The sequence below is a fragment of the Gekko japonicus genome, unplaced genomic scaffold (assembly GCF_001447785.1).
Source record: "Gekko japonicus isolate JY-2015 unplaced genomic scaffold, Gekko_japonicus_V1.1 scaffold2890, whole genome shotgun sequence".
Lineage (NCBI taxonomy): Eukaryota > Metazoa > Chordata > Lepidosauria > Squamata > Gekkonidae > Gekko > Gekko japonicus.
Window position 1 is genome coordinate 124,989 of NW_015166510.1, and position 20,592 is coordinate 145,580.

Consider the following 20,592-nt stretch of genomic DNA (forward strand, 5'->3'; position numbering starts at 1 on the left):
TGTGTCTTGGGAGGGGAGAGCATCATCCGCCCGTGGTCGGGTAGACCCTTGGTGCTCCAGAGCAGAGCCTGAAAAGAGACTTGCGCGTTCGGAGAGCATGGTCAAGCGGCAGGACGGCATCATGAAGATTCTTGGCAGACTCGAATACCTTCTGGTAAGGGGGCAATTGTCCAGGATGCTATGGGGAACCAACCTTCCTTCCTTCCTTCCTTCCTTCCTTCCTTCCTTCCTTCCTTCCTTCCTTCCTTCCTTCCTTCCTTCCTTCCTTCCTTCCTTCCTTCCTTCCTTCCTTCCTTCCTTCCTTCCTTCCTTCCTTCCTTCCTTCCTTCCTTCCTTCCTTCCTTCCTTCCTTCCTTCCTTCCTTCCTTCCTTCCTTCCTTCCTTCCTTCCTTCCTTCCTTCCTTCCTTCCTTCCTTCCTTCCTTCCTTCCTTCCTTCCTTCCTTCCTTCCTTCCTTCCTTCCTTCCTTCCTTCCTTCCTTCCTTCCTTTCTTGTCTAGAATGAATGGACATGTTCTTGTGGCATATCTTTTCCCCTTAGATCCTTTGGACAGACAGATTTGGGGATGTGCCCTCCAACGATTTACTGCATTTGCAGTGACCTGCGTAACCCAGGCTAGCCTGATCCTGTCAGATCTCAGAAGCGAAGCAGGGTTGGCCCCTGGTTTTTTCTTGGATGGGAGACCCCCAAGGAACACCAAGGTCACCACAAAGAGGCAGGGCGTGGCAAACCAGCTCTGTTCGCCCCTTGTCTCGAAGACCCTACAGGGTTGCCGTAATTCGGCTATGACTTCATGGCAAAAAAAAAAAGTTCAGTCCGGACCCAGACAGTGGATGTGGCTCAGTGGCAGAACACCTTCTTTACAAGTGCATTCTGTCCCAGCGTCTCTAATGAACAAGATTTCCTGTCTGCAACCAAACTGGATATCTCGCCTTCCCGTTATCCTCACCTCTACCTTCCCCTCTCCCCCTGGGGTGAATTTTCAATCTACCTTCTTCTTCCTACTCTGTTACGGAACTCTGTGATGCACATTGATGCTGCTGAATTAAAAGATGTGTCCTTTGGAAAGATCTCTGTCTGAGGTCTTTAGAAAGCGGCTGCCCCCCAAGTGAGCATACTGGGTCCAGCGTAAGGCAGTTTCATTGACGGTTTGACTTATTTTGCGTGCGTGTGGGAGGGAAATGGGAGAGATGGTGAAATCGTGCAAAAGATCGTTTTTTGCATTTCAGAGGTGGCAGTTGGGCGGGGGGAAGCGTTTACGATGTGTCAAAACACTCAAGTGCGGCACTGAGCTCAACCGACCGTTTGGCAGAGCTTGTTGCAAGAGCAGAGATGAGCGGGGCACTCAGAAAGGATGTGCACGGGGAAATGAGGTGTGCAAGTGTGTGTGTGTGTGTGTGTGTGTATGATTCATCGTTACCTAGGAAAGGGAAGAAACAAAAGAATAATGAATTCCTGCCTGGACTAGGGACATGCGGATAGACAGCATGCATCTGCTGATGTGTATGGTTTGCACAGGGATGGCTGGATTTGGTAGACAAGCGCTGCTCCGTCTTCCTGGGGTCGTTCGCTGTTTATATCATCCCAGGACTGTGCAGTGAAAGTTTGTGAGCGTCAATTGCTGGGATAAAAATGTCTGGAAATTGGGCCTTGCGCCCCAGAACTCTGAATTCTTCTATCCTGGGAATCTGAGAAATTATTGTGGATACTCTGCAATGGGAATGAGAAGCCCTTTGCACATGCTCTGAGGCTTCTTTTGTTTCATTCCATAGCCTGAGGCCAAGCAGTTGCATTATCAATAGGTTTGGGGGCAGAGCCCTGGGAGAATGGTAGCTGTGGTGGCCAGTCAGATAGCACTCTGTGCATGCTCAAAGACATTATTCCTGCATCATGGATTCCAGGACTCAGCATTGGTGACGAAACCAGGTCCCGTCGATGAGATCCTGGCTGCAGTTGAGCCACAGCCCCCTGGACATGCTCAGGGGCTGTCTTGTCTTGTCCACTTGACCTTGCTTTAGTTTTACAAACGTCGCTGTATGGTTTATCGATTTGAGCCCATCTTTATATTTTAGAGTCAGACCAGAAGGTCTGTAGTTCGACAGTTCGAGACCCGAGTGCCACATGACGGAGTGAGCTCCCGTCTCTGGCCCCAGCTCCTGCCAACCTAGCAATTCGAACGCAAGAAATTGCAAGTAGATAAATAGGTACCGCTTCGGTGGGAAGGTAACAGCATTCTGTGTGACTCAACGTTTTAGTCACGCCAGCCACATGACCACAGAGACATCTTTGGACAGCGCTGGCTCTTCGGCTTGGAAACGGAGATGAGCAACACCCCATAGAGTCAGATCTGACTGGCTTTTGAGCAAGGGAAACCTTTACCTTTACTTTTACGGAAGAAATAGGGTTGATACTCTGAGGGTTATTAGATGAAAACAGCTCTGTTTGGGTTTTTTTGATGGAAAATAACTTTTATTCAAAATGCCCGGTAACAAACAATTATTTTCAGAGTTTTTGCAAATGATCCTTAAAACATTTATAGACAGGACAGGAAACAACAGTAAATCAAGCTGGGTTAAAATTTCACTATAGTTAAGTAATAATCAGTTCCACTGGCTTTATTGCACGTTTTTAGTAAAATAAATACTTTACCACCAAAAGATGCACATCTTCCAGTGGAGAAAAAAAGTGGCTATGGACACAAGTGGTATACGTTTCAGTAAATATAAATAAATATCAAAAAATAATAAAAAGGCCAATTGCCTGTTAAGTTTTGTCCCTCAATTTCACTAGTATACTAGCTTAGCCTAGCGATTCCTTCACATCCAGATCTGTTTTCTGAGAAAACTGAGCTCTGTTGAAAGGCTGCTGATCCAATTCTGAGCAGAAGTGTGGTGGAAAGAAGGGATGTAGGACGCTCATCCCCTTCTCCGGCAGTGTCTTCCCATGAAGGTTTCCAGATCTTCACTGTGGAAGATGATCAGTGCTTGCCCACTCCAGAACTGCTGATTTCGGGAGAGAGACCTGAGTCAGATTGAGGTGACGAGAGAGGAGGTCCTACAACTGATAGACCACTTAAAAACTGATAAATCACCAGGCCCGGATGGCAGTGGGAGGGCTTCTAGTGTCCTGGCCCCACTGCTGGACCTCCTGATGGCGCCTGGTATTTTTGGCCACTGTGTGACAGAATGTTGGACTGGACGGGCCTTTGGCCTGATCCAACATTAGCTTCTCTTATGTTCTTATGGGTAAGCATATGGAGCAGAGGTCCATCAGTGGCTATTAGCCACAAGGTAAAGATAGGGAGTCTGGGGCAAGGGATGCTCTGTATTCTTTGTGCTTGGGGGGGGGCAACAGTGGGAGGGCTTCTAGTGTACTGGCCCCACTGCTGGACCTCCTGATGGCACCTGGTATTTTTGGCCACTGTGTGACAGAGTGTTGGACTGGATGGGCCACTGGCCTGATCCAGCATTGGCTTCTCTTATGTTCTCTTATGTTCTTATGTGTATTGCACAGGGCAATCTAGAACAGGGGGGGGGAAACGGTCAGTGGGTGAAGGGGCAATGGGTGAAGGGATGTGCCCTTTCCACCCCTGCCACTGTTCTGCTCAAAACTGCAGTCCCCCCCCCCCCAGGGCTGCTTTCATCTCAAAAAACATTCTCTGCCCACAGTTGCATTTAATGAGAATTGGCCCAAACCTGTCAGTCTTCATTTGTGGCTTCGGATAAACCACTTAACGTTTCCCTCTGAAGACGTATAAGCACGCGCAGAATGCTTTTCTCTCAGTATGGAGCAATCCCGTCCAACTACAGTCTGGATGGAGCATAAGAACATAAGAGAAGCCAATGCTGGATCAGGCCAGTGACCCATCCAGTCCAACAATCTGTCACACAGTGGCCAAAAATACCAGGTGCCATCAGGAGGTCCAGCAGTGGGGCCAGGACACTAGAAGCCCTCTCCCACTGTTGCGCCCCCCCCCCCAAGCACCAAGAATGCAGAGCATCACTTGCCCCAGACCGAGAGTTCCTACCTATATCTTGTGGCTAATAGCCACTGATGGACCTGTGCTCCGTATGTTTATCCGATTCCCTCTTGAAGCCGTCCAGGCTTGTAGCCGCCGCCACCTCCTGTGGCAGTGAATTCCACGTGTTAATCACTCTTCGGGTGAAGAAGGACTTCCTTTTATCCGTTCTAACCCGACCGCTCAGCAATTTCGTGGAGTGCCCACGAGTTCTTGTATTGTGAGAAAGGGAGAAAAGGACTTCTTTCTCGACCTGCTCTATCCCACACATAATCTTATTAACCTCGATCATGTCACCCCTCAGCCGTCGTTTCTCCAAGCTAAAGGGCCCCAAGCGTTTTAACCTCTCTTCATAGGGACAGTGTTCCAACCCTTTTATCATTTTAGTTGCCCTTTTCTGCACTTTTCCCAACACTTATAATATCTCTTTTGAGGTGTGGTGACCAGAACTGTACACTACTCCAAATGAGGTCGCACCATCGATTTATACAGGGGCATTGTGATACTGGCTGATTTGTTTTCCATTCCCTTCCTAATAATCCCCAGCATAATGTGTGTATGTATAGTGTGGTATAGTGGTCACAAGCTGGGCTATTTTTGGGCAGGAACGCACAGGAACAGAGTTCCGGCTGGCTTCCAAGTTGGCCACGCCCAGCAGGAACTCATTAGCATAATAGGCCACACCCAAGAGCAGAAACTCATTAGGATTGGCTACATTAGGGGTGTGTGGCCTAACATGCAAAGGAGTGCCTGCTACAAAAAAAGCCCTGGGTGTTGACAACAAACAAGGTCAACAGAATAAGAAGCAAAAGGTGGGTGTGGCTGGATGAGCACACTTCTGGTAACATGGGGGTGTGGCCTAATAGGAAAATGAGCTGTGCTGTCGTGGGTGTGGCCTAATATGCTAACGAGTTTCTGCTGATGGGTGTGGCCTATTATGCTAATGATTTCCTGCTGGGCTTTTTCTACAAAAAAAGCCCTGGTTCCAAGTGCTGGGCTAGTATCTGGGGGTTTAAATCCCCGCTCGTGCTATGCAAACTCGCTGGCTGGTCTTGGGCCAGTCACACACTCTTGGCCTAAACTACCTTACAGGGCTGTTGTGAGGATAAAATGGAGGGGAGGAGGAGGAGGATGTAAGCCACTTTCGGTCCCCATTGGGGAGAAAGGTGGGATGCAAATGAGTGAAACCCCCCAAATTCTGCCCCCCTGTGAGACTGGGGATTTAGGGATACGGGCTTGCCGGTTTGCAACCATTGGTTTGGAGGTGTAAACAGCCCTGGGGGTGTTCTTCAATCATGTTCAAACAGAGTTTGGAAGTGAACTCAGCTATACTGAAAACAGCATTATTTTTAAAAAGTAGGAAGAACCAACCTGAATGGCCTAGTGGTTTAAGAACATAAGAACATAAGAGACGCCAATGTTGGATCAGGCCAAAGGCCCATCCAGTCCAACACTCTGTGTCACACAGTGGCCAGAAATACCAGTGCCATCAGGAGGTCCAGCAGTGGGGCCAGGACATTAGAAGCCCTCCCACTGTTGACCCCCCCCCCAAGCACCAAGAAGACAGAGCATCACTTGCCCCAGAGCCCCTAGCTATACCTTGTGGCTAATAGCCACTGATGGACCTCTGCTCCATATGCTTATCTAATTCCCTTTTGAAGCCGTCCATCAAGTACAGCATCCCGTTCCCACAGTGGTCAACCAGGTGCCCTGGAAGGCCAGCAAACAGGGCACAGAGGCCAAGGCCTTCATTAGAACATCAGAAGAGCCCTGCTGGATCAGACCAGTGGTCCATCATCCTGTCTCACACACTGGCCGACCAGTCCCTCTGGAGGGCCAACGACAGGGCATAGAGGCCAAGGCCTTCATTAGAACATCAGAAGAGCCCTGCTGGATCAGACCAGTGGTCCATCATCCTGTCTCACACACTGGCCGACCAGTCCCTCTGGAGGGCCAACAACAGGGCACAGAGGCCGAGGCCTTCATTAGAACATCAGAAGAGCCCTGCTGGATCAGACCAGTGGTCCATCATCCTGTCTCACACACTGGCCGACCCGTCCCTCTGGAGGGCCAACAACAGGGAACAGAGGCCAAGGCATTCATTAGAACATCAGAAGAGCCCTGCTGGATCAGACCAGTGGTCCCTCTAGTCCAGCATCCCGTCTCACAGAGTGGCCAACCAGTTCCTCTGGAGGGCCAACAATAGGGCACGGAGGCCTTCATTAGAACATGCCTGGGGAGGGAAGGGAGCTCAGTGGGCATGCGATGCCACGGAGTATGCCCGCTAAACCTGCCATTTCCTCCACGGGATGTGATCGACCGGGAAGAAGTGGGTGGTGGCGAGAGACACACTGCATTGCCCCAAAGTAATTATGTCACTTCTGATTCTGCACCAGAAGTGATGTCACACACAGGCAAGATGCCGGTGCACCCCCTCATTTCCCCCCTCCAGCCTGTAAAGCACTGGCGGGGAATGGGGTTAATTGGGGGTGGGGAACGGCACCCCCTCTATGAACTGATCTCTGTAGTCTGAAGATCAGTGGTAATTCCAGGAGAACTCCAGACTCCGCCTGGAGCGTAGTAACCTTAGCCTAAGGTATTTGGAAGGAGCAGAGGTTCTCAGCTGGGGCCAGTGATGATGGAAGGGTGCCTGGGTGTGGCCTCCCCTCCTTCAGATTTCCCCCTCAATGCTCATCGAGGTCCTTAACTTTACGGAAGGGGAGGGGAGTTGCAAATGAACAGGAGGAAGTGAAACCCGCAGCAAACAGCACCTGTCCCAGTGCAGGAATTAACTGTAGTCGTCCTCTGGGTGAACCTGGGATTCAAGCGCAGTGGAACTCCGCATAAAAAGAAAACCGTGGAGCAATAACAGCAAGCGCTGGGGGAATGGGTTCCTCCTCCACTCGGAGTTGCACAGTCCAGGAGAAAGCTTTGCCACATCCCTGCCATTTGGCTCTGGAAGAGAGAGCGGGAAAAGGGCGTTAACTGGATTCAGATGCACAGTGTCAGGTCCCTGTGGAGGTCCTAAGGAAGAGAGATTGTCCTTCTCTGCCCTAATGCTTCCTGTAAGAAATCCCTTATCGGATGTGATCGGTGTCTTTCGTTGCATGCATGGGTGACTCTGCATTCGTGGCTGACCTGCCACATCGCATGTTTAGAAATGGGGGTGGATGTTTCACGGGTGGACAAAGGAAAAACCTGACGGGGCTGATTCACCGAGGAGCCTCTTGACCCACAGAGCCCCAAAAGAGCCCCCCCCAATCATGACCAGTTTCTCCCCAGACCGCTTAAGTTTGTGTATTTTGAAGACATTAAGAGAATAGTGCACATCCACAGTATTGGGGTTCCCAGTTACCCCAACATGGGGAAGACTCCCCTTTAAGAATTCTGCTGATGCTGCAGTTAAGGCGATGTTAGCTGCCAGGTACTGTTTTATTCATTTTAAGTCAAGTGGACAGGCACAAGAGGGTCTCTGAGTCCCCTGAGGTATTAATTACAGACCCCAGATACCATCCTATATAGTGCACACCTGTATCATATGGGACAATTCTTAACACTGATTAGGGTTGCCAGACTCCAGGTCTAGGCAGGGGTTCCCCCGATTTTCGGGGCTTCAGCGCACCGCCAGACAGCTGGCCGGCAGGTGAAGCCCCACCCACAAACCCACAAACAGACGTGTCAATGTTGTCGGCGTGATGACGTCACACAGAAGTGACATCATCGTGCTGGGGACATTGCACGGTGACGCTCTAACATTTTGGCTAAAACTCTATGGTAACCACAGAGTTTTGGCCAAAATGCTAGAGTGTCGCCACGCAATGTCCCCCGGCATGATGATGTCACTTCCGTGTGACATCATCACACCAGTGATGTTGCTCCACCCCCACTCCCAGAAGGCTCCCTCCCACCCACCCCCGCCGGCAGAACAACCCTAACACCAGTTCATATAGAAGTCAGTGGTTAAGAGTGTCGGACTAGTATCTGAGTGACCCAGGTTCAAATTTGCACTAGTACCATGGAATCTTGCTGGGTGACCCTGGGCCAGTCACACACCCTCGGCCCCACCTACCTCACAGGGTTGTTGTGAGGATAAAATGGAGGAGAGGGGGACGATGTAAGCTGTTTTGGGTCCCCAATGTGGAGAAAGGTGGGGTATAAATTATTTTTTGTTTAAAAAAATTCTTGCTTTCACCGCCATGACTGTGAGGAGGGGTCCGTGTGACCCCGACGTTGGATTCGTAAAGTGTCTCCCCCCCCTCCAAGATTATAATGTTTCTTTTTAAATTCCCCTTTGTAGATTTCTGCCTATGTTCTCTCACCTCCCACTTCCCATTCTTTTTCATCATTTGCCAGTTTGAAAATATCCCTGTTTCGGGAGGCGGGAAGGGGATAATTCCCATCCCCAACGGACGAGGGCCGCTGCCTCTCCTGGAATGCCCTTTCCTCTTTGTGTTCTCTTCCGTGGCATTCAAAGGGTTCCCCGGGTAACCATTGTCTGATCTAATATTTTTTTTAAAAAAAGAAGAAGAAGAAGAAAACCTCTCAATGCCAGCTCAGGCATCCTTGGGCGTCTAAACTCTAAAGGCGGCGGGGGGATTGGAAGGAGAGATGTAAAGAAGCCCGAGGGGTGTGATTTATTGAAATGACATGAAAGCAAGGCGAACAGACGACAGGGGCGTTTGGCAGGAGATCTGAATTTGTCTCCGAACGGGGCGGTGTGGCCCAGGGAAGCCTCCACGCCTGTTCTCTGAAGCATCACCGCTCCGGCTGATTCGCCTCCCTCTCTAAAGATTTCGGCCCTCTGCCTGATTCAAAGCACCTCTGCTAAGCTCCTCTTTCTTTCTCTCAAGGCTTCGCTAGTCATGTCTCCTTTCCCCATATGCCCCAGGGTTGGCTCCTTATCAGACGCTGGCAGGAAGTCAGGCTTCGAGCCCGCTCCTCTCAATCTCCCCAACCCCCTCTCCTTCCGAGCATCCCTATCCCTCTCCCTCGCCTTTCTCCTTACACCCCCCTCCCCGACATTAGTGCATGGCTGTATATTCCATCGGGCAGTCGTGTTAGTTCTTGTGACAGTTTAAAAAACGTAACAGATTGATCGTGGCATGCTCTAGCTCAGGAAAGCTTAGGCTGATATCAATCGGTCAGCCTGTAAGATGCCGCAAAGATCCAACTTCACTGCTACACAAATTCAGCTGCTTGTGACATACCCCCCCACACACACTTTGAGTCCTTGATAGTGCTATTTTTTCTAAGTGGAGGGACTCTTGCGTGTGGTTTTTTAATAGCTTTTTAATTACTTTTGTGGTTTTAAATTAAAATAAGGATACAGGGGGGAAAGAGGAAAAGGGAGATATAGCTATTATAATGATCTTTAATGGGTCAGGGTGGTTCGGGTGTGGGGGCCCCACTCCCGACCTTCAGTGAGGCACCATTGGTGCCAGCATCGGAGGTTAGGAGTTTGGGGGTGCTCCTGGGCACCTCCTTAACAATGGAGGCCCAGGTAGCAGCCACTGCTAAGTCGGCCTTCTGCCATCTTCGGCTGATTAGGCTGTTGGTTCCCTTCCTCGACCACAATGACCTGGCCACAGTGATCCCCGCGATGGTCACCTTGGGACTAGACTACTGTAACACTCTCTACATGGGGCTGCCCTTGTCGCAAATTCGGAAGCTGCAGCTAGTGCAGAATGCTGCAGCCAGGCTTGTGATGGGCCTTCCCAGATGGGAGCACATTCAGACTGTGCTGAAGGCATTGCACTGGCTGCCAATAGCATACTGAATTCGCTTCAAGGTGCTGGTGCTTACCTTTAAAGCCCTACATGGCCAGGGTCCAACATGCCTTTCCCCATATATACCCCAGAGAGCACTGCAGTCGGGGTCACAGAATCGACTGACCCTCCCAGGCCCCAAGGATGCCAGGCTCGCCACTACCAGGGCCAGGGCCTTCTCAGTGGCGGCTCCTTACTGGTGGAATGAGCTCCCAGAAGAGATCAGGGCCCTGCGGGATCTTCTACAGTTCCACAGGGCCTGCAAGATGGAGCTCTTCCACCAGGTTTTCAACTAGGAGCCGCTGGCCCTCAACCTTAACATCTGGCCTATACCATCGTGTGACTTAAGAAGACCACTGAGTGGGACTGTCTGCTTGCAAACGTTTTTAGCACGTCACCTTAAGTAACGAATGAAGGATCACTAGCACTTTATGATTTTATGATTCATTTGAATTTTTTAAACTTGATTTTATGTGTTTTATTGGTATTTCTGTACCAGCTGTGTAAGCCGCCCTGAGCCCGCTCCCAGGGAGGGCGGGGTACAAATTGAATATATAAATAAAATAAATAAATAAAAATTCATAACAAGGACGATCGACATCAGAGTAAATGTAGAGCATTTAACATAAACGTTTAAAATACATAGTAGTTGGAAGGTTTTTACATACTGTGTACCTTTATTATTAAAGCCTAGCATTTATTACCATGAGTTACTATTAATATTAACTGTTTGACATTAGACGTTGTTAGACATTGATTATTACATTACATGTTCCATTGCATTATATGTTCCATTACATCTTAATACCGCGATATGTTTGTGTTTCGAATGGGAAAGCACTCGTATCATGCAACATTCGCCTCTCCCCGCTGGTAGTCCAAAGAGGTCCACTCCAGGAGTGTTTACGCCACATAGTGAGTCACTTGTTGGACGCTCCGAAAGCTGAGCATGAGAAACTTCTTTCTCTTCTTTGCATGGCTGTGGAGAGATTGCACCCTGGTTTAAACATAAATCTTCAACTGAACAGGTAGGGGCACGTCCAGTACCAAGAACTGGCCATCTCCTTGCTATCTATAGCTGATCTCTAGATGACAGAGATGGGCTTTCCTGGAGAAAAGGACAGGAGGGCAAACTTAGTGGCATTATACCCCAATGAGGTTCCTCCTCTCCCCAAATCCTGCCGTTCCCAGGCCTCACCCCCAAAACTCGAGGAATTTTCTAGCCCAGTGTTAGGAACCCTCTAGGCTGCGGACACACACACTAAATCAGGGGTGTCGAACTCATTTGTTATGAGGGCCGAATCTGACATACATGAGACCTTGGCTGCGGTCACACGCAACATTAGCCACGCAAGAGATACGGAAGACAAGCGGAGTTTCCGGTCGCGATCTCACCAGCACATCTGGGAAGCGTAGCGCTTCCGTGGCACAACTGAGGCTTCCTGCCGAAAAAGCGCAGCAAAAAACTAGTACCTTGGAGGTACTAGTTTCCGGAAACTGCGGGGCAAGGGCGGGCGTCTGATCGCGTTTCCGGTGGTATCCGGCGCCCGCCCATGTCCCCTTGCGGAAAAGGGTTTTTTTCCCCCCACGTCTCCGTGGATGCGCACACGCACCCAACGGAGCATGCGCATTCGTAGTGTACACAAAAAAAGAAAACCAGTTCGCCGCGCCGCGCGCTTCTTCATTGCGCGCAGGCGTGTGTTGTGATCGGCACCTCTCCCTTGCCATGGAACCTCCACAGTACCTCCACAGAACCTCCACAGTAGGTCTGATCGCTTTACTGCATGTTAGTTTGCCCCGGGGCAAACAGCCACACTTCTCCTCTGCAGTTTCCTGCCCGTGTGGCAGGGGCCCTTGTTGGGCTGGGCCATGTGTGTCATAAAATGTAATGCCAGGTAGCGGAGATATAAGTTTTTTAAAGGACACAAACACAAAGGGTTTGTTGTGTTTTTTTACTTAAAATAAAAACGTGCTTAAAACATTAGCACTCTTGCAATATTTTGTTTATTTAACAATGGCCCCTGTCACACGGGCAGGAAACTGCAGAGGAGAAGTGTGGCTGTTTGCCCCGGGGCAAACTAACATGCAATAAAGCGATCAGATCTACTGTGGAGGTTCTGTGGAGGTACTGTGGAGGTTCCATGGCAAGGGAGAGGTGCCGATCACAACACACGCCTGCGCGCAATGAAGAAGCGCGCGGCGCGGCGAACTGGTTTTCTTTTTTTGTGTACACTACGAATGTCAAAACTGCATTGAAAGTGGTTTGAAAGTGGGTTATTTAGCGTGTGTGACTGCAGCCCTAGAGGCCAAACACCTCCTGCTTTAGAAATCAGCAACTCCCGCATTCCAATATTAAATGCCAGCCACTGGCTGGCCCCCTTCGCTCTCTCCATCGCCCTGTCTATCAGGCTGCTCATTTTCTACCAGCTCTTTACGGGTCCTTCCATTGCAGTGCCCTTCTCTTTCCCCTCGTTGCCGCTGCCCCTCCACTGTGGTTTTGTCCCCCGAAATCATGGCCATCCCCTCCCAGTCACATCTGCCTTCTTCCCCTCCCCAAATTGTGGCAGGGGACTCAGTGTTCCCTCTAAGCTGAGTGAGTGTGAGCTAGCTCACATTTTTTTAGCCTCTGGCTCACACATTTTTGTCTTAGCTCAGGAAGGAGGGCTCCAGAGCAAACTAGTTTATCCAGCGGCCAAATCTCTTGCTCACAACTTTAATGCCAGTAGCTCACAAAGTAGAATTTTTGCTCACAAGACCCCACAGCTTAGAGGGAACATTGCTAAGGACCCAAGGATTTTGATGCTCAGGGACTTCAGCATCCTTAACAAAAAAAAAAGCGGTTGCAGGAGCCTCAAGGGAGATCACAAGGGGATCCCAATCCCGAGGAGTCATCGGGACATCTTGCACCCTCCTCCTCTACTGCCTTCAGGTGTGTCTTCCTTGGGGAAATGGGAGGCCATCCCGGTGTCTCCAGCTGGGCCAGCCCCCCCCTGTCAGGCTGTAGGCCTTGGTCAGTGCCCAACCAGCAGAAACCAAGGGGGGAAAAACACTGAACCTAACAATGAACTCCAAAACCAAGCAAAGGTTAGTGAAAAGGAGGGCCAATATTAAAACCTTTCCATAAAAGATAAAAAGAGGTACACACTGCTTTTTACTTATGAATGCTGTGGCAACACAATCAAAGAAGGAAATTTTTGGACCACAAGTTTATAATCACTGGGCTAGTGATTGCACTTTAAAGGTCTTATGTGCACATTTACCTTGTGCCTGGTGATTTTACTTTTGAACAATTTACTTTATGGTCCTCAATGAATCTATACTTTGTATATATTTCTGATTGTGTTTATGTGAAAATAATTATTAACCATCTTGCCACATATGTATGACCTCTGAGGAAGGCCTATTTGGCCGAAACGCGTAAGGTCAACTTTGTAAGCCCTTGATATTGTTATATTTTATATCCATTGGTTGTAAATGGGCCTCTATATATGTTTTAAAATTGGTTATTATTATTAATAAATACATGTACCTCTTTTTATCTTTTATGGAAAGGTTTTAGTATTGGCCCTCCTTTTCACTAACCTTGGCTTGGTTTTGCAGTGCCCAACCAGGCCATCCCCGGACACCAGGGATGAGGAAGAGGGCAGTGGGAGCGGCTCGCATCCCGCACCCGTTTTCTTTTAATTGGAAGCGCTCTTGGCCACACGGCCGGCTCCAGCTGAGCATCAGGCCACCCTTCCAAAGACATGACTCATCCCCGTCCCATGACATCTTCTGATTCCTCTTATTATGACACCTTCCTGGCGGGGCCAGCATCTCTCCGCATGGCTATAACTCATCCTAATGAGTGTGGAGTGCACGTTGCCTAGCAACCGCCAGGCTTCGCTGGGGCCTTCCTGCACCAAAGTGGTGGGGCACTTAAGCTAATGGGCGCTGCCTCCAAATTCCCCACCACTGAGGCACTTGGTTTATTTTTTTTAATTGAACGGCCGGGTGGGGGAATAATGGGCTCCGGCAGAGAGGGGGGATCCGGTTGCAAGCAAGATCAGTCACGGCAGAATAATTGGCATGACAAAGGCCCAGCCGCAGTAGACTCTGTCCTCAGGTGGAAGACTCCAACTGCGGGAAGGAGAATGCCATTTTTAAATGTGTCCCCGTGTTTAAAACAACTCCTCTCTTCGAGTAAACAGCTAGTGCTTCAGGGAGAGAGGTTCCAGCCCAGCCCTTGCTGTGCTACTGTTCTACATGCAGAGGGGTTTTTGTTGTTGTTCTTAAAAAGGGACTTCTTTGCCTGCAGTCTTGCAGCACAGTTACCTCTGCCACCTCGCCCCATTGCACGTGTGGTCAGAACCTTCTGCTAGTTTAAAAATCGTTCACTCTACCCAGAAAAATATCATTCGGTGGGGTTGGGCTAGAAATTTCCCTCAGCTCCTTCTGAAACTACAGCTCCCAGGATCCTTTGGGCATAGGCCAGCAAGTAGTCTGGCGGGACAGCAAGTAGTCTTGTGGTCTCAAGTTCCCCGCCCCCCCTTACCTGCCCCCTTGGAGGCTGGGTAGTTTTAATCTCTATTGAAATCATTCACCACCTTGGAATTGCTTTTTACTTCTGTTTCTGTATTGTGTTTTAATGCTGGTTTAATTTAACTTGAATTGTGTGTCTTTATTCTGTTGTAAGCCGTCCTGATAAGGGCCGCGGTGGCTCAGTGGTTAAGACGCTGAACTGCAGACCGGAAGGTCAGTAGTTCGGCAGTTTGAGACCCGAGTGCCACATGACAGAGTGCGCTTCCGTCTCGGGTCCCCGCTCCTCCCAACCTAGCAGTTCGAAAGCAAGAAATTGCAAGTAGATAAATAGGTACCGCCTTGGTGGGAAGGTAACAGCGTTCCGTGCGCCTCGGTGTCTAGGCATGCCGGTCACATGACCACAGAAATGTCTTAGGACAGCGCTGGCTCTTCAGCTTGGAAACGGAGATGAGCACCACAACCCTCGAGTTAGATTCGATTGGCTTTCAAGCAAGGGGAACCTTTACCTTTAAGCCGCCCTGAGCCCTGCTTGTGGGGAAGGGCGGGGCCTAAATGTCTAAACAGTGAATAAATAAATAAAGTCATCACAGTCAAACTGCTGTGCCACAATACATTTTTGTAATGGAGACATGCGCTTCCACTGGTGTTTTTCTCAATCCACACCCTGACCAAGTCCAGACCTAGATACGTTATACGGAGAACCCTGCTGGATCAGAGCAAGTGTCCCTCTAGTCCAGAATCCTGTTTCTCACAATGACCGACCAAATGGCCAGAAGGAAGAAGGGCCTGTTCTCTTTTTGCCGCCTCTGTAGACAAGAGTTAGTCTTCAGCAGGGGTCATTTCGTAGAAAAAGAGGTGCAGGAGCTCATTAGCATAACTCATTAACATAACTTATTTGCATATGCCACACCCCCTGACATCACCGGAAGTGTGTCAGAAGGCAACACCCACTGCTCAGGCTCCACTGGACTGTTTTGGATTGCTAGCGGGGGGGGGGGGGAACGCGCAGATCTGCCCTCACAGAGGAGGGAGAGCTTGTACCTGAATAAAACTTGACCTTAAAGGTGCCACTGGATTGTTTGGGCCAGGGCAAGGGGGGGAGCTCTTCAACTTACCTGGCTGCTTCTTGCTCTGACTGAGGGCTGCTGGGAGCAGGGGGTGGGGCTTGTTGCATGTGCCCGCCCCCTGGGCTCTTTACTGCCGGAGCTCAGAGAGACAGACTTTGAAAGAGCTTCCAATTAGGCATTGGTGGACCTTTATCCCATGTTATTTGTCTGCTCTCCTGAAGACAGATCCGGTTGGTCCGCCGTGTTAGTCTGAAGCGGTACAACAGATTTAGAGTCCAGGGGCACCTTTAAGAACAACAAAGGCTTATTCAAGGTATGAGCTTTCGTGTGCCAGTTAAACTCGCTGTCGCATCTTGTGGCAGTGAGTTCCACAAGAGCATTATGCGCTGTAAAAAGAATTCGTTTCTTGAAAATTACACGGTGCCTGGTTCGTCCTGGATATTTATAAAATCAAAAACGTGTCGTTGATTTCTCCTAACAGTTTACGACTGCCGCAAATAATATTTTGGATTCTTCCTCCGTTTCTCAGCAGCCGCTCTTGTGACTGATGGTACTGTCTGCTTCTCTGCAGGATTTCTCCTACGATGATTCCAAAGTGGAATTCAACGTTGATGCCCCCAACGGGGTGGTGATGGAAGGCTACCTCTTCAAGAGAGCAAGCAACGCTTTCAAGACCTGGAACCGGTAAGGGGTTCACGCGCCCTGGGAAGTTTCCCTTTCGCCTGCAAAGTTATTTGGCCAAAGCAGGCAAGCTGGGTTGCCAGGTCCCCCGGGTCACTTGCAGAGGATGGGAGGGGTAGGGGTGCCAGCTCCAGGGTGGGAAACTCCTGGAGATTTGGGGGTGGAGCCTGGGGAGGACAGGGACCTCAGTGGGGGACAATGTCGTAGAGTCCACCCTCCAAAGCATCCATTTTCTCCAAGAGAACGAAACTCTGTAGCCTGGAGATGAGGTGTAATTCCGGGGGATCCCCAGGTCCCACTTGGAGGCCGGCATCCCTAAAGCAAAGCAAGCTCAATCCCACCCCGACTGCTGTCATGTATTGAAGAATCCTCATAGATATATGAGACCGAAGGTTCTCGGGATGAGTCCTTTGGTGCTATAATAAGAACATCCAAAGAATCCGACTGGGACAGACCAAATGTTCACCTAGTCTAGCACCCAGTTTCCTGTAAAGGCCAGCTTGACGTCACTGGGAAGACCCCAAGCAAGGAACGAAGGCAGCACCCCGTTCTCAAGAGTGTCTGTCTGCCATTGTCGTTGGGATTTAAGAATGTTAAACTTTGTTGTAACCGTGCTGAAAAAAAATAATAAAAAATATTTTTTTTAAAAAAGAGTATCTGTCTGGGGAGGGGCTGTGGCTCAGCAGAAGAGCCTCTGCTCGGCAGAAGGTCCCAGGTTCAATCCCCGGCATCTCCACTGAAAAGGATGGGGTAACGGCTGCTGCAAAGGCTCTTTGCCTGAGACCCCGGAGAGCTGTGTAGACCGTTCTGGCCTCGATAGATTGATGATCTGATTCAGTATAAGGCAGCTCCCTTTGTGTTCATGTGTGGCTACATGGAGGTTCTGTTTTCACTCTGTCCTTTAAGACTAGACCTTAGGAGCAATGCTCCCTCTAAGCTGTGAAGCTTTCTGAGCAAAAATACTACTTTCTGAGTGACTGGCATTAAAGTTGTGAGCGGGCGATTCGGCTGCTGCATGAATTAGTTTGCTCTGGAGCCATCCTTCCCGAGCGATGACAAAAATCTGTGAGCTGGAGGCTAAAAAGCCGTGAGCCAGTTCACACTAACTCAGCTTAGAGGGAACACTGCTTAGGAGTAACTCAATACAGTTGATGGGCGGTAGATTTAGGACAGCCCAGAGAAATTGCTTCCTCTCACAACGCATCATTAACTTGTGGGATTTGGTATCACACGATGTAGCAGTGGTTGCTAGTTTACGTTGCTTATTAGATGTCTCACCCTTTTGATTGCATGGATTTGCACTGTGTTTTCCACCTTGAGTTTCCGTGAAAAAGTGGGGAATAAATAAACCAACAAATAAATCAGTGCAGTCAGGGGTCAGTTCATAGAAAAAGAGGTGCAGGAGCTCATTAGCATAACATTAGCATAACTTATTTGCATATGCCACACCCCCTGACATCACTGGAAGTGTGTCAGAAGGCACCACCCACCGCTCAGGCTCCACTGGACTGTTTTGGATTGCTAGCTATTGGGGGGGGGACGTGCAGATCTGTCCTCGCAGAGGAGGGAGAGCTTGTACCTGAATAAACCTTGGCCTTAAAGGTGCCACTGGCTGTTTTGGATTGGGGGGCCGGGGGTGGGGGCTCTGCAGCTTACCTGGCTGCTTCTTGCTCTGACTGAGGGCTGCTGGGAGCAGGGGGTGGGGCTTGTTGCATGTGCCCGCCCCCTGGGCTCTTTACTGCCGGAGCTCCGCTTCTGTGCCCTCCTGCAGGAAATGACCCCTGAGTGCAGGAGAAAGATATCCATGGCTATTGGCCATGATGTACCTCTGATTTCCAGTCAATGGTGGGGGAGAGGGGCCATAAAAAAAACAGAGGGAGGCTTCGGCCTCTGTTTATAGGCCTTACGGGAAGCATGTGGTCGCCCAATGTGGGAAACAGGATGTGGGAGGAGACGGACTATTGATCTCATCCCTCAGGGCCCCTGTTATATCTGTACGATTCCAGATGGAGAACCTGGAGGTGCTGAGTCCGTCCTTTCAACAGGTTCTCTTGAAAGCCCATTTTGAGAACACGCTGCGGCCTCTAATGTGGACTAGAAACTTGCCCCACTAGTTTTAGTAGCCCCGTTTCCCCCTCGAACGTCCTGTAGCTCTGCTTTTATTTTGAAGGCGGCGAAACGCCTTCCTGCCTGCCCCCTTTCGGGATTATCCGTCTTCCATTCATTTGTGTTTCTCTCTCTCCCCCCCCCTCCTCTCCCCTCCCCAGGAGGTGGTTCTCCATTCAGAACAGCCAGCTGGTGTACCAGAAGAAGCTAAAGGTCAGCCGGGACGCCTGGGATGACATTAGCAGATTAGATGTCTTGTCTGACGCTTTGCCGTTCATGGGATCCTGGGACCGTTCAGCGCGGCACGGAAGGGAGGCAGATAAGACCAGTCCGGAGGGTTCCGACCCCATGCTTGGTCTCATGGCACAGGAAACACCTTGCTTTGTCCTGTTTCGGTGCTCAGAGCCTGCTTCAGGTTTTGATGGTCGGCCGAGCGCATCCCGTGGCCACAGACCCCTCCATCACAGCTCCCTGCCCCCCCAACTGCAGTTAATGCTGTAGCTACACCACCACCACCGCCACAGAAGCTGTTTTGGAGCTGGCGGGCTTCCTTGCATTCTTCTTAGCCCTCCCTGGTGCCCACAGGCCTGAAAGGCGTAAGGACGAATCACCGCAGCGTTGCACGTGCAGCAGCCAATCACCAGGGGTGCCCGGAGAGGGCACCAAGGCCACAGTTCTCTTGCGCTCTCCTTACCCCACCGCCTCCACGCACTTCTACTCCCTCTGGGGAATTGGGAAGCTAGCCCAGTCTCTCTTGGGGTCGGTCACTGCCAAATGGGTCGCTCAGCAGGTACCCAGACAGTGCCAATTTCCTGCCACCAGCTTTCCCGGTACCTTTCATAGGCGCTGAGCTGCAGACCGGAAGGTCGGTAGCTCAGCAGTTCGAGACCCTGGTACCGCCTAGAGGGAGTGAGCTCCCGTCTCTGGCCCCAGCTCTTGCCAACCTAGCATTTCGAAAGCAAGACATTTCAAGTAGATAAATAGGTACCGCTCTAGTGGGAAGGTAACAGCGTTCCGTGCGCCTTGGCGTTTAGTCATGCCAGCCACGTGACCATGGAAACATCTTCGGACAGCGCTGGCTCTTCGGCTTGGAAACGGAGATGAGCACTGCCCCCTAGAGTCAATTTTGACTGGCTTTTGAGCAAGGGAAACCTTTACCCTTGTCAGCTAATTGTCCTGCCTAATTTACGCAGACGTCCACAAGGTATGCTTTTTGTGGTATGGAATGAACAGTGATCATCCGATTCTCAGGGAGTGGGGTTGACCCAGTCTTGGTGGTGGCTGGGAAATGGTATTGACCATGATCTGAGAAGATATAATGGAGAGGGGGGAAATTCATGCTGGAACACTGGGAGGGTGGGGATTGGCGTGGCTTAATGGCAGAGTGCATACTTTTCATGTAGAAGTTTCCAGGTTCGTTCCCAAGCAACTCCAGTTAAAGGATCTCAGGTGCTGGAAAAGACCTTTCTCGGTCTGAGATCTTGGAGAGCTGGTGTCGGTCAGAGCAGTCTGTGCTGAGCTAAACGGACCAGCAGTCTGATTAGGGCAGGAGTTCCCACCCTTTTTGAGCCTGGAGCAGGCCCATGACTACAGTGGGGCTTTTGGGGGCTCTAAAGGCACACCCCCACATGAATTTCTCCTGTAAATGTTTTTTTTCCAATCATTTTCAAACATTTTTTAAAGGGCATGCACTCCTTTAAGCAGAGTGGGGTGCTGTAGTTGACTAATTCCCGCACTAAGCAAAGGGGTTGGAGTGGGTGACCTCTAGGTTCCCTTCTAACTCTGTGTCAAGAAACTGGTCTCCTTGAAGAGAGTTTTCCTGCCTAAGTGTCAGCTTTCTTGGCTATAGACGTCATCACTCCCACCTGCTTTTTTATCGGAATTGTTGCTTAGGCTGGCAGAAGTGATTAACTCGCAGCAGCTGAGAACTGTCATCTAAAGTGGTTGACAGCTTGCAAGGGAGAGATCTGCCCTGGTCATGGCTTTCTATTGGCTACATGGTTTTTCTTTCTGCACTGAGAACTCCAGCCCCACCAGAAAAAAAAATCTGCCCCACAAGCCACAAAATCCCGGCTACGGGCTTGGCCTGGGGGCCCCTTTCAAATTCTGACACAGGGTGACGAGTGCAAAATGACTGCTGCAATTTACTTTCAGTCACACAGTGACTGTGCGCCAAAGCAACATTTTTTAAAAATCTGAGTGGCCAATCAAATCTCCAGTGGCTAATCAGAAGCCTTACTGGGCAAAAGCCCACCAGGCCCCACCCACTTTCTTAAAACACTTGGCGACAGCCAGGAATGGTGCTGGTGGGTGCCATGGCACCCATTGGCATCGTGCTGGCGGCATACAGCTGTGCTTGATCCCATGCCTAGAAGATTAATTGCCAGATAATGCTATCTCAAGAAGCAGTTCTGTAGTTCCCTTCACCAGCCAGC

The 20,592-nt window shown here is 50.1% G+C and overlaps 1 protein-coding gene across 1 annotated transcript in view; it reads left to right on the forward strand.

The window, feature by feature from the left end:
- ACAP3 (ArfGAP with coiled-coil, ankyrin repeat and PH domains 3) overlaps positions 1-20,592 on the forward strand; it is a 135,292-nt gene that overhangs the window by 74,105 nt on the left and 40,595 nt on the right. The window contains exons 11-12 of the mRNA XM_015412255.1: positions 15,942-16,054; positions 18,319-18,370. Of these exons, the coding sequence (XP_015267741.1) occupies positions 15,942-16,054; positions 18,319-18,370 (165 nt within the window). The remainder of the gene's footprint in view (positions 1-15,941; positions 16,055-18,318; positions 18,371-20,592) is intronic.